The 11,283-nt window shown below is 45.1% G+C and overlaps 3 protein-coding genes across 3 annotated transcripts; 2 read left to right on the top strand and 1 right to left on the bottom strand.

Annotated features, from left to right (window-relative positions):
* Nucleotides 1-1,131: 1,131 nt before the first annotated feature.
* On the bottom strand, nucleotides 1,132-3,421 carry LOC127590430 (uncharacterized). Its single transcript, XM_052049971.1, has 4 exons — nucleotides 3,292-3,421; nucleotides 2,856-3,203; nucleotides 2,101-2,207; nucleotides 1,132-2,006 (listed from the first exon to the last, which is right to left on the bottom strand). Exons 1-4 carry the CDS (start codon nucleotides 3,353-3,355, stop codon nucleotides 1,800-1,802), a joined length of 726 nt encoding a protein of 241 aa, XP_051905931.1. The 5' UTR covers nucleotides 3,356-3,421; the 3' UTR covers nucleotides 1,132-1,799.
* Nucleotides 3,422-4,165: 744 nt separating this feature from the next.
* Nucleotides 4,166-7,276, top strand: LOC127590429 (zona pellucida sperm-binding protein 3-like). Its single transcript, XM_052049970.1, has 10 exons — nucleotides 4,166-4,773; nucleotides 5,026-5,141; nucleotides 5,211-5,314; nucleotides 5,390-5,564; nucleotides 6,154-6,271; nucleotides 6,340-6,422; nucleotides 6,492-6,643; nucleotides 6,720-6,875; nucleotides 6,939-7,040; nucleotides 7,097-7,276. Exons 1-10 carry the CDS (start codon nucleotides 4,429-4,431, stop codon nucleotides 7,258-7,260), a joined length of 1,515 nt encoding a protein of 504 aa, XP_051905930.1. The 5' UTR covers nucleotides 4,166-4,428; the 3' UTR covers nucleotides 7,261-7,276.
* Nucleotides 7,277-8,411: 1,135 nt separating this feature from the next.
* Nucleotides 8,412-11,239, top strand: LOC127589253 (zona pellucida sperm-binding protein 3-like). Its single transcript, XM_052048345.1, has 8 exons — nucleotides 8,412-8,895; nucleotides 9,523-9,635; nucleotides 9,868-9,959; nucleotides 10,056-10,233; nucleotides 10,314-10,431; nucleotides 10,511-10,596; nucleotides 10,755-10,843; nucleotides 10,913-11,239. The coding sequence occupies exons 1-8, from the start codon at nucleotides 8,470-8,472 to the stop codon at nucleotides 11,002-11,004; spliced, it is 1,194 nt and encodes a 397-aa protein (XP_051904305.1). The 5' UTR covers nucleotides 8,412-8,469; the 3' UTR covers nucleotides 11,005-11,239.
* The last annotated feature ends 44 nt before the right edge of the window (nucleotides 11,240-11,283 follow it).

Here is an 11,283-nt window from a genome sequence, read left to right as displayed (position 1 = left end):
CCTGATACACCTCATATAAATAAAATTTAAAAAAAAAAGAAAATGGACAAAAAAAAGTATTTGACAGACCTGTGGCCATAGATGTTTGGGGGTAGAAGGACTTCTGCTGTCTGAGGTGCCTACCTTTTTTTTTTTTTTTTTTCTCACACTCATTTCATTGTAACCGTCGGGCCACTGACAGTTTACAAAACACTTTTGTTTTCTTCTGGAGTTCAAAAAGAATTAAACAATGGGAATGTCAGGGGGAAAGGGGTAAAAAAAATTTTTTTTAAAAAGATAATGACAACAAAAAGAGGACAAATGCTTCCATTTTTCAAAGCGCAACACAGAATGAAGCGTTCTCGTGTTTCAGAACTCTGGGATCGAACAGTGTTGTTTTGTTCTGTTTCTGTTGGACTATCAGAAAGCGTGTATGTTTTTATGTTGACTATCTATTTTTGACTTTATACAAAACAAAACGAGAAACACCGACAAAACAAAAAAGACAAAAAAAAATTTGCTCACTATCTTGCACACATGAAAAAGTGGATCTCGTCTCAGGAAGGCCAGGGTTCCAGCGTACTAACTCCACGTCATTTTAATGTACATTTTGAAGACAAATATTACGAATCATCTAAGCACTGAAAGTTATGGATTTGAGAAAGAGGAGCAAATACCTGACGTTTCGAAATCCATAGCAGTTACATGATAACCAAATAATGGACTTTTAAATGAATATGGAGTGCTTTATATATATATACATATATATATATAAAGATATATAGATATATAATCTATATATTAAAATTGCTTTACATTTCAAAACAGAAAATGCGAATTGTTTAAAAAAAGGCAGCGAATAAAAGATGCAAAATGCTGTTTAGTTGTTCTTGAGGTCCCATCCTGACTGAATCAGGAGCGTCGTGCATTATTCTCTTACCTTTTTTTCCTGTGTGGGGGAGGAGGGGGGGGGGGTCATGAAAAGCTGAGTTTTTGTGAAACATTTGGTGAGAATGCTTGTGAAAACGAGGAGCTGGTTGTAAAGGAACACGAAACTATGCACAAGTGTCGGGGGGGGGGAGCGGAGGGTGACGATTTCATGGCCTACATTGGTGTGTGGCTGATTTATTACAGTGGTTTTGTTGTTGGCGGGGGGGGGGGGGGGGGGGGGTCCAGTATGTGTATTGTTCATTTTTTATGTTTTTTGTCCCCTGATTCCGATCGACCTAGCGTTACATCGCCATGCTGTGTATTCCGAAAAACCAATGAGCGTCTCACTCTTTAGCACTGTGGGATTCCAGCCTGTCACCCTCAAGGTTTTTATGGGGTTTTGTTTTGTTTTTTTTCGGGGGCGGGGGGGCGTATCAGCGGGTGTTTGGAATTAGGGCTGCTTTTTTTGGGGTGGGGGGGAGTAATTCAGAAAAAAAATGTCTGTACTGAGATTTAATGATTTTCAAAGTCAGTGGCTTGTAATGTTTTCTTTTTGATTTTTGATTTTTCTCTCTCTGTATATCTTTCTCCTCATAGAATGTGATTGTTCAAACAACATGCACCGAAAAACAAATGTTTTCATGAACTATGGAGCTTCTTTCAGATATTAATAAAATAGCATTTTTTTTCTCGGCTGTTTAAGAAAAAAAGTGTTTTGGTGTGTGTGTGGGGGGGGGGGCGTTCAATTCTTTTTAAGCAGGCACGATAGGCTTATAAAAAGACAAAATCAATTCACAAAAATAAGCGTTAGGTTTGTCCGCCTCCGCATTAAATTTGGTGTTTCAACGGTCATGTGCCACTGATGCAAAATGATTGTGGGGGATTTCCATTCAGGCTCTGAGGGTGATGTGTCTCGGGCAGGCGTAGTCGTTGTCTTGTGTTTGTCTCACGAGCGTGTTTGCATACAATGGAGACGTGACCTCATCCAGAGCTTCCTGCTTGTTTGGGGGGGTGCCCGAGTTGTGCTGCTTCCTGGTCATTTCCTCATAAACGGGAACAGCAGGTGGCCCCGTGGCAGGAGGACGCCTCGCCTTCACCTAAAAAGCATTTCACAAGTTGTTCGGCTTTCGCCCAACGACAGAAGACCTTCTTTGGGAGGGGAGGGGGGGGGGGCTCTTTGGGTTTACTCACACATTCTCCCACGGCAAGCCACAAGAGTGTGATCAGAATGAGGCTCGTCGCTGAAAAGATGGTCATGAGCATAGGGGGGTAGCTTGAAGAGCACTGACATGGCATCCCTGCACAAACACACATAATGAAAAATGACATCATCGTATTTATAAGGAAATAAATAAGCCTGTTCACAATACATTTATTTTATAGTGCAGTCCTTCTCAAACAAAAAATAGCACATGATAAAACTGTACTTCATTAAAACATATACTCGTCGTATTAACATAAATAGGGAGTAGGATAATACAAATCTGAACATGAAGACGGTTAAGAGTAACCACTCTTTAAGTTGCAGTTGTACGAGTCATTCTTCACAGAGGATAAAGAATAGATGACTGTGAGTATTGTTTTATTGTTACATATTTGTATATTTAACACCGTGGCTATTGATGTTAGCTCTGTTAGCCCATCCGTGGTGTTTTGTATCTTGTTTTATGTTTAGCGTGACAGCAAACTTCAGCTAGGCCAAAACTGTTTCTCGTTACAAAGTTATTTCAGTTCACTGACGCCACGTAGCACTCGTTGCTAAAAGTAAAAACAGAACAAAAATGAAGTCAGGTCTCGCGTATCTCAAGGCACCACGGTATTTCCAACATGCAAACTCTACACAGGAAGGCCGCAGTACCAAATCCAAATGTCCCATAAAAATCAGTTTGACACTTCCAGGCCACTCTCACCCTCCCTTCAGTTTACCCGGAACTTCATTTTCTTACCTGAGGCGTCGACCAGCAAGAAGAGCTGAGTGATGAAGACGCGCTCCGAGCCGTTGTCTCGTTTTTCACACACATACAGCCCCGAGTCCCTTTGCTCCAAGTGCGACAGGATAACCTTGACCCGTGTGCCGTTGCTCCCTCCGGACACCAGCAAGCGTGTCTTGTAGTCGGGGTCCAGCTTGAGCTCATCGTCACCCCCCCGAGCCAGGGACAGCAGGGTAGTCTGAGCGGGGCCTCGGCGGTGGTACACGTGTAAAATTGTCAGGCCGCCGTGGTCCTTCTGAGAGGGGCACGAGAGCTCCAAAGACTGCTTCTCCGACAGCTGCATGAAGCTCACATCTGCATTGACTACCTCCACAGAAAAAAAAAACAACCCAAAAATATTTAAAGGAGCAAAAATCGTGACATTAAACTGAAAATAAGCACCCATTCTTACCCTTTAAGAGCCAAACGGCGACAACAACGAACGCGATGCTGGCCTTCATGTTGCTCTTCCACATTTTGACACTAAAGCTCAGCCACAATGAACCCCCTACCGTTTCCTGCCTTCGCTTTATTTGTTGTTCTTTGCCGCAAAGCAGGAAGAAACATCACAGCCGCGAGCAGACGTTTCTTCTCATTACTTTGCGCGTTCATTATTTTGACTGGGTTTTAAAAACGAGGCATAAAACTGGACCGACGGCAAAAGCAGGGTGTCCTCTGCACTACGCAAACCAGTCAACCACCTTATTTATTCATTCATTCATTCATCTTCCGTACCGCTTGATCCTCACTAGGGTCGCGGGGGGTGCTGGAGCCTATCCCAGCCGTCTTCGGGCAGTAGGCGGGGGACACCCTGAATCGGTTGCCAGCCAATCGCAGGGCACACAAAGACGAACAACCATCCACGCTCACACTCACACCTAGGGACAATTTAGAGTGTTCAATTAGCCTGCCATGCATATTTTTGGAATGTGGGAGGAAACCGGAGCACCCGGAGAAAACCCACGCAGGCCCGGGGAGAACATGCAAACTCCACACAGGGAGGCCGGAGCTGGAATCGAACCCGGTACCTCTGCACTGTGAAGCTGACGTGCTAACCACTGGACGACCAGGCCGCCCTACCTTATTTATTTTATTGATTTAATTATAGTGATGCTGTGGCGGCCCGGTGGAAGAGTGGTTAGTGCATTGACCTTACAGTGCAGCGGTACCGGGTTCGATCCCCAGCTCTGCCCTACCCTGTGTGGAGTTTGCATGTTCTCCCCGTGCCTGCATGGGATTTTTCAATCCTTTTACCGGTCTTGCCCTCCTTGATATTAAATTGTCTGGATTAGCCTAAAATGAGTTTGATACCTTCTGTTCAATATGATGTACCCACCTAGCGATCAGATTATCTGGAGTGTCATCTCAAGTTAAAAAAAAAACTGCGCGTGCATGCGTGTGGGCGCCATCAGTGGATAATAGGACTCAGGTGCGGAGTTCCGAGGTCACCTGACTGGCTTTCCAATAAAAAAAGGTTCCCAGATGACAACGGCCGAAGCTGGCAGGTCTTTGTGCAGGAGGAGCGTTTGCGGCCAGAGGCCCCTCAGTAATGGCAGCTTTACTCCTTGTTCTCTTCTCGTCAAGTGTGATCTCCTCATTGGCTAGCCGCGACCTTCCGTTAGCTAAACAGAGTCTTGCGGCTTACCGCCGCAAGGACCCCGAACGGGCTCCGGTGGACAATCGGCAGCCCCTCAACACAGTCCAGGTGACCTGTCACCCGGACTCCCTGGAAATCCTGATCCAAGCTGACCTGTTTGGCGTCGGGGTGCCGGTCCACAATTATGAGGTGCGCCTCGGGATGGAGCGCGATAACGGCCCCTGCGGCGCTGAGCCGTCCTCCGATCGCGAGTACAGAATCCTTGTTGAGTTGCTGGACTGTGGCACCAAATACTGGGTAAGGCTCAACGTTGTTTCCCAAACTTTTTGTTGGGGCGAGAGACCAATTTTAAAATAGTACATCACAGCACACCATGAAAGAAACATTCCAAAAAGTATCAAGACCGAACTGATGATCTTCTCTCGGCCGGCTCATAATTGATTAAATCTGCGCCCGTTTAATTAAACGCAAAGCCGATGGCAGGTATCGACTCCATGTTTTGACATCGGTCACTCCCTCCTCTGATTGGTCTCTCAATGTTGTCCGCAGATGACTGACGCGTCCCTGGTCTATACCAACCTGCTCATCTACACTCCCGCGCCATCACCCGATGGCCTGATCCGAATGGACGGGGCGGTCGTTCCAATCGAGTGTCACTATGCAAGGTGAGGTGTAAATGGTGTGCGAGTCAACATCGGGGTATGAAGTGGTTCCAATGTTGTGGTTGTGTTTAGGCGCTATAGTCTCTCCAGTTCTTCCCTCAAACCCACTTGGATCCCCTTCATTTCTACACAAGCTGCAGTGGAAACGCTGGACTTTAAGCTCAGAATCATGACAAGTATTTTTTTTTTTGTTAAACAGCGATCGTATATATTTGGGTTCTATTTATATGCTTGCATAAATTTCTTGGCAGATGATTGGCAGTATGAGAGGGGCGCCAACGTGTACTTCCTGGGCGAGCCAATTTTCATCGAGGCTTCTGTCAGAGTGGGCCATCACGTGGGCCTGCGAGTGTTCCTGAACACGTGTGTGGCCACGCTGCAGCCGGACATCCATTCTCTGCCAAGATACGTCTTCATTGAGAATGGGTAAGTGCCGAAACACGAGTCTGGCATATTTCTGAGTATGCCTATAAAAAATATTGAGGGGAAAGTAGGCTTGAGAAAGAACTGTTCTGTCACTTTCAAGCTTAAAAAAAAGGATGATCAGCTAGCCACTTCCTGGGTCAAAGATGACGATCCAATAGGACAAGACTACTTTTAAAATATTTAATTTGTAATAGGCGAATAATTTCTTGGATAAAATGCCAATTTATTTATTTTTTTTGCTGTTGGCTAGGAAGCTACCTGGTTAAATGGGATGGTAAAACGTGTGATTTCAAAATAAAATTGTCACAAGTAGAACTCACGAAATACATTTTCCATCTCCTAGCTAGTGTAATACATAAGCTCGAAACAAATGCAGGCCTTAAATGAGCCATTTTGCCACTTGCTGTCAACTGAAAATGACATTGGTTCCCAAGGCTCACATGACCAAACGCAGACGACATTAAGTGGCAAAATGGCCACCCATTAAATTATTTAAAAACCGGTAAATCGATCTACATAATTTTCCATTTTTTTTAAGTTAAAATGTCAATTACAATCTCAAAGGCTTTTTTTTTGTGGTCTTGAACAGTTGCTTGCTGGATTCTAAGCTTCAGCCCTCAAAGTCTCGCTTCCTAGTGCGAACACAAGATGACAAGCTGCAATTGGTCATTGATGCCTTCAGATTCTACGATGATGACAGAGGAGAGGTGATTCGACCTACTTTTGAAATACATTTGGGGTCATTTTAAAAAAAAGATCCCTTTTCTTTCCACAGCTGTACATCTCATGCCTCATGAATGCGGTGCCCGTCCATGATACGGAAGCACCCAACAAAGCGTGCACTTTTGTCAAAGGGAGGCAAGTGTCGGTTCATTTTGTGTCTACGGTGGGTAATTCAATCAATAATTTTTTTTTATTACATTTAAGGTGGCGTTCAGCTGACGGCAACGACTACCTGTGTGGGTATTGTCAAAGCGACAACGGACAACATCCTAGCAAGGCAGCCAAATTCGGCCCTCGTGGCTTCAGCAAGTCGGCTGAACGAGAATCTCATTGGAGGAGCAGACTCCCCGCCACTGGTATGTTTCAACATCCCAACTGGCATCCACCAGTTTATTTGATTTTCAATCATTTGATTCTTCTCCCCATCTCAAGGGTGGGAACAGCAGGCAAAAGTGGGTCCCATGTTGGTTCTGCCCGAACAGAAAAGTTTGACTATTCCCGATGAGGAGCTGCCTCCGGTGCTCAAAAAGATCAGCAGGCCTGCTCTGTACGGCAGCCAGTGGATGAGCGGCCTCAACTTCTTGAAGGGTGAGAGTGGCTCTAGACTAAGACCATATGAGGTTCTCTTCTCAAGTCTCACTTCTGCTTCAGACCCAGACAAGGGCCTAATTCCTGGTCTGTTCACCGAAGACCTGAATGACGACTTGGACCACGTCTCCCTTGTTGACCCCACAAGTGAAATTCCTCTGAAAGGTATACCGGACACTTTGCGATGTGAGAACTGGTTCTCACGACCTTTTCTGATGCAGATGAAGGTGGTGAACTTCCTGAACCGACACCCACCCCGCCAGGCGCACAGGATGACAACTCCACTGAACTTGTTGACCCTGGGCCGGAGGTGACTGTCACGCCCGTCTCCAACGTGACTGATCCACAAGCTTCTAACACTATAAAGGACCCAAAGAGAAAATAAACGACTTGTAATGCAACTTGATTTGTTTTTAATGGTATCTGATGAATGTTTATTTTTTTTGCAAAGCGTCCAACTTATAGAACTGTTATGAAGCACTACACTTAGTAAATTAGTAGCCTATTGGCCAATGGAACTGTAAATAATTGAATCTTGGGAAATGTTATTGTCCTGCGGGGAGGATTTTTCTTTGAATTGCCCATAACTGCCATAAGATGGAAGCAAAACATTCATAAAGATCCTCAATGCACTTCAACCTAGTTTATTGGCATCAAAGTACTTTGGCCGGAGCATGACGGTGACTAAAGTCCCCGCCCCCTCCAAATCTGTAATAGTGGAGTCTGGTGAGTAGTGAAATGTGAGGTTTTATTGTAAAAGGTATCTTGGGCATTCAGTTTTAGAGGTTGGAGATCATTTAAAGTTGAATAAACTCCCTCTCTCCCATGAAGCGTTAACTTTTACATAGTTGAATGTGTTATCCGTCCATCCTAAAGTGCTTGGACTCGGCAGCCGATCCTCGCCCCGGGTCGTATATAAATAGACTAACAACGCTGCTTACTCTCGAGTAAGCAGCGTCCTGCTTACTCTCGAGAGTAAGCAGCGTCTCATAGCGAGACGTGAAGCCACGAGCGGCCATCTTACGTTGCCACTTGCTAAAGCGTACCTTATCTGAATACATTTAATTTTCCTGTGTCATTTTCACATTATTTTCTGTCTCTAGAGTGAACATGCCAAAATGTGTGGTGTACAGTCGTGCGAAGTCTGGGAGAAGTGAACATGCACATTTCATCGATAAGAATCTGGTCATGAATTTTGTTGTTTAAGATCTATGACTGCTACACAGAGATACACTCATCATGCTGTCACAACCATCAATAATGAAATGAAAGCAAAGCCCTACACTGAGATAATGTACTCTGAATGGTCGATGAAAATATTAAAGATCAATCTTTGAGAGGGTCTCATTACTGCATACACAGGGATCAGTAAAATTGGCATCGTAAGATGGCTGCCCTCTTCAGCCGGAAGAGGCTAATTGTGAGGCCGTTAATATTTAAGTCATCCAAGCTGAATTCGGGCACGGGTGGGGGACTGCCTGGAAATTGTTGCCAGCCAATCGAGGGTGATCAAATCAGTATTTAATTGCTCACAGCCGCCTTACCCAGGTGACCCGATTGGTTGCACTTCCATGGTAGTCCAGCCAACAGGCGAATGGTGTTACCGCGCTGGGGTATGATCGCTTGTGTTTGTCTTAACATGTTAGTGAGGAACACAATGCTGGTGTACTTCTGTTTGTCGCTTTTCCTGCCAATGTCCCTCGCCATTCGGACTTTGAAGGACGGACCCATGATCGACAAAGATGGAAGGGAGTACAAGTCCTCTGTTGTTATCGGTGATAGTGAGGACGGAACCGAAATCCAAACCAGTGTGTTCTCGCCCCCTGTGCGTGTGACATGCACACCGACGTTAATGATCATACAGGTCAAGGCTGACGCGTATGCATCGATAGTGTCTCCTGGGGGGCTTTTCCTGGGTGGTGTTGAGTATTCCGGCTTCAGACAATGCCAGGCCGAACGTGCTGATGACTCTGAGGTGGTCATCAAGGCTGGACTCCAGCACTGCGGCACCCAGCTGTCAGTGAGTATCCCGCTGTGGGCCAGATGGGGGCGGGCTATTTTGATGGCGTTACAGAAATTCATTTAAGCACGTCCTTTTTAAACGTGAACTCTAAAGATTAATACAAGAGTATTCTATAGTGTTATGATAATTTTATTTTTGAGCATCATATTTATGTTAAGATTACCTAAATTGCTTAGACATGTTTTTATGTTGATAGCTTCTGATTGGCTATTTAAGTCAGGGAAAGCAGGAAGTGATTGTTGTTGCCGGAAGTTATGTTCTCGATCGTCCTCCAGTGCAGACGTTTGGAAATAAAGCTGCGTTCAAACGGAATCCATCGCTTTTTGCCCGTTCTTAACGTAGAGCCATAAATTCATGAACAATGAACCCCTCAACTTGCAATACTCTTAAAACAATCACATTTAACAGCCTTTTCTCCAGTTCATCCTATATGAAAATCCAACAAGTAGGAGTTTGTAACAGAGAGCCTTGACAAGTGCCACCAGCCACTCAAGTTGCCACAAAAAGGTCTGCAGGCAATGTTGTAGCCACTGTGCAAAAAAAAAAACTACTTCCCACAAAAGCCGTGAATAGTAATTGGGTGCCAGTCGCCTAATTTGTAAAGCAAACCTTTTTCATCTGCAGATATCTGACGACTCGTTGATCTACTCGAACCAACTGACCTTCTCGCCTCCTCCCAGTCATGGCATCACAAGGAAGACCCAAATGGTTGTTCCTGTGTCCTGCCACTACAAAAAGTAACATTGACCAAGTGTATGAATAGTTGTAGGCTTGAGACTAGAATTAAAATGTTTTCACCTGATTTAATTACTGGACTGAGAATTCAGTCCATCAACGGCCCTCCAAATTCCTACTGCTGGCCTAAAGTTTCTGCAGTTGACATTCGCCGCAATGTTATGTATTCCCAAGTTGTCAATGGTAGAACAAAAATGTGTTCTGTTTTTGTAAGAATATCCTGTGTTTGTACAGGACACACATTGTGAGCAGTCAAGCTCGCTTGCCACTTCAGTTTGTCACTGCGTCTCCGAAGACCTCGCCCTTCTCCCTGAGGCTGATGTCCGGTAAGGGAGAACATTGGTGGCTTCGTGTATAACGTGGTGTGCGTTTGCATGTGCTTGCATGTTGAATTCGTGTGTTCATGTTTGTATGTATTGTAGATAACTGGACAAGCCTGAGGCTGTCAAACGTCTTCTATCTTGGAGACGTGCTCAACCTGGAAGCGTCCTATACCAATTATGGCCCGGAACAGAGACGGCTCTTCATTGACAGCTGTGTGGCAACTCTGAGCCCAGAGGCGGCATCAGTGCCACGATACTTCCTCATTGAAAATAACGGGTACGATGCAAAAAGGTTTTAAAAAATATATATTTTTTTTGCATCTAGATTCGCTGAGGTCGCGGCCGTTTGTCCCACAGGTGTCTCGCGGACTCAAAACAGCGGGGATCAAGAGCGCGCTTCCTGTCCAGAGTGAGGCCGGACCTTCTCCAGCTGCAGCTGGACGCTTTCCTGTTTAACGGGGATGAAAGAAACACGGTGAGAGTTGCTGACGGGCCACTGACTGCAGTTTCATAATGGATTCTTTCAACTTTTGCCGCCCCCACTCCTTTTCCAGCTCTTTCTAACATGCATGCTAAAAGCCACCTCTGAAATGTGGAGGAGCAACGGAGCGGACAAGGCCTGCACTTATATGCATTCAAGGTGACAACTTGGACTTTTTTTTTTAACTTCAATGTTCTTGCTAAAGTTCCTCAAATGGTAGCTGTAATGGACACCGCAGCATTTAATAGGTCATACACCAAGGCACGTAAACATCCTCTCTGATGAATTTGTGGGAACTCGCTGCATTTCTTCATCAGATGGGAAAACATAGATGGGAGCCCTGACGTGTGTCGTTGCTGTGACACCACCTGCACACAATACTCCTCCGAACATCTGAAGCCTCCCGGTAAGACCCTCAAGGAGCCTCTGTAACAATTTCAATGCTGCAATTTTACAGGATTTCATTCTCTTTCAGGTGCCAAGATGTGTGATGTTATTGTTCTAGGCCCTCTTGTGATTCTGCCCAAAAACGTAGACCAGCAACAAGGTGGCCTATATAATAAATAGTTCTTTTTACAACTGTCTCATTGGTTTGATTTTTATCGTGAGAATGTTGTTGCCGTCCACTCGCATCGGGGCCAAGCAGTGCAGCAACCAACCGACTCCAGCAGGTGGGGCTACAACTGCATGACTGATGTGGAAGAGTCATTGGTCTTGTATGGCATGCAGCTGTCATATGTGAAGTTTTGCAGTTGGATGAATTTGCACAATCATAATGCAATAAACTGCTATGCAATTGTCATTTCGTGCGTTTGTCATGGCTCTGTTTAGTCGTTGCCAGAACAT

This window comes from Hippocampus zosterae, chromosome 17, assembly GCF_025434085.1.
Source record: "Hippocampus zosterae strain Florida chromosome 17, ASM2543408v3, whole genome shotgun sequence".
NCBI classification, from domain to species: Eukaryota; Metazoa; Chordata; class Actinopteri; order Syngnathiformes; family Syngnathidae; genus Hippocampus; species Hippocampus zosterae.
This window is presented reverse-complemented; position numbering and strand designations above follow the sequence as displayed.

What these genes read in the sequence shown, in the direction of transcription:
- LOC127590430 (XM_052049971.1), bottom strand. Translation starts at nt 3,355, where the DNA reads ATGTGGAAGAGCAACATGAAGGCCAGCATCGCGTTCGTTGTTGTCGCC. An exon ending in CTTGCTGGTCGACGCCTCAG is followed by an intron (nt 2,208 to 2,855) that starts GTAAGAAAATGA and finishes GTGTTTGTGCAG; the next exon opens with GGATGCCATGTCAGTGCTCT. An exon ending in GGCTTGCCGTGGGAGAATGT is followed by an intron (nt 2,007 to 2,100) that starts GTGAGTAAACCC and finishes AATGCTTTTTAG; the next exon opens with GTGAAGGCGAGGCGTCCTCC.
- LOC127590429 (XM_052049970.1), top strand. Translation starts at nt 4,429, where the DNA reads ATGGCAGCTTTACTCCTTGTTCTCTTCTCGTCAAGTGTGATCTCCTCA. An exon ending in ATCGAGTGTCACTATGCAAG is followed by an intron (nt 5,142 to 5,210) that starts GTGAGGTGTAAA and finishes GGTTGTGTTTAG; the next exon opens with GCGCTATAGTCTCTCCAGTT. An exon ending in TAAGCTCAGAATCATGACAA is followed by an intron (nt 5,315 to 5,389) that starts GTATTTTTTTTT and finishes ATTTCTTGGCAG; the next exon opens with ATGATTGGCAGTATGAGAGG.
- LOC127589253 (XM_052048345.1), top strand. Translation starts at nt 8,470, where the DNA reads ATGGTGTTACCGCGCTGGGGTATGATCGCTTGTGTTTGTCTTAACATG. An exon ending in ACTGCGGCACCCAGCTGTCA is followed by an intron (nt 8,896 to 9,522) that starts GTGAGTATCCCG and finishes TTTCATCTGCAG; the next exon opens with ATATCTGACGACTCGTTGAT. An exon ending in GTGTCCTGCCACTACAAAAA is followed by an intron (nt 9,636 to 9,867) that starts GTAACATTGACC and finishes GTGTTTGTACAG; the next exon opens with GACACACATTGTGAGCAGTC.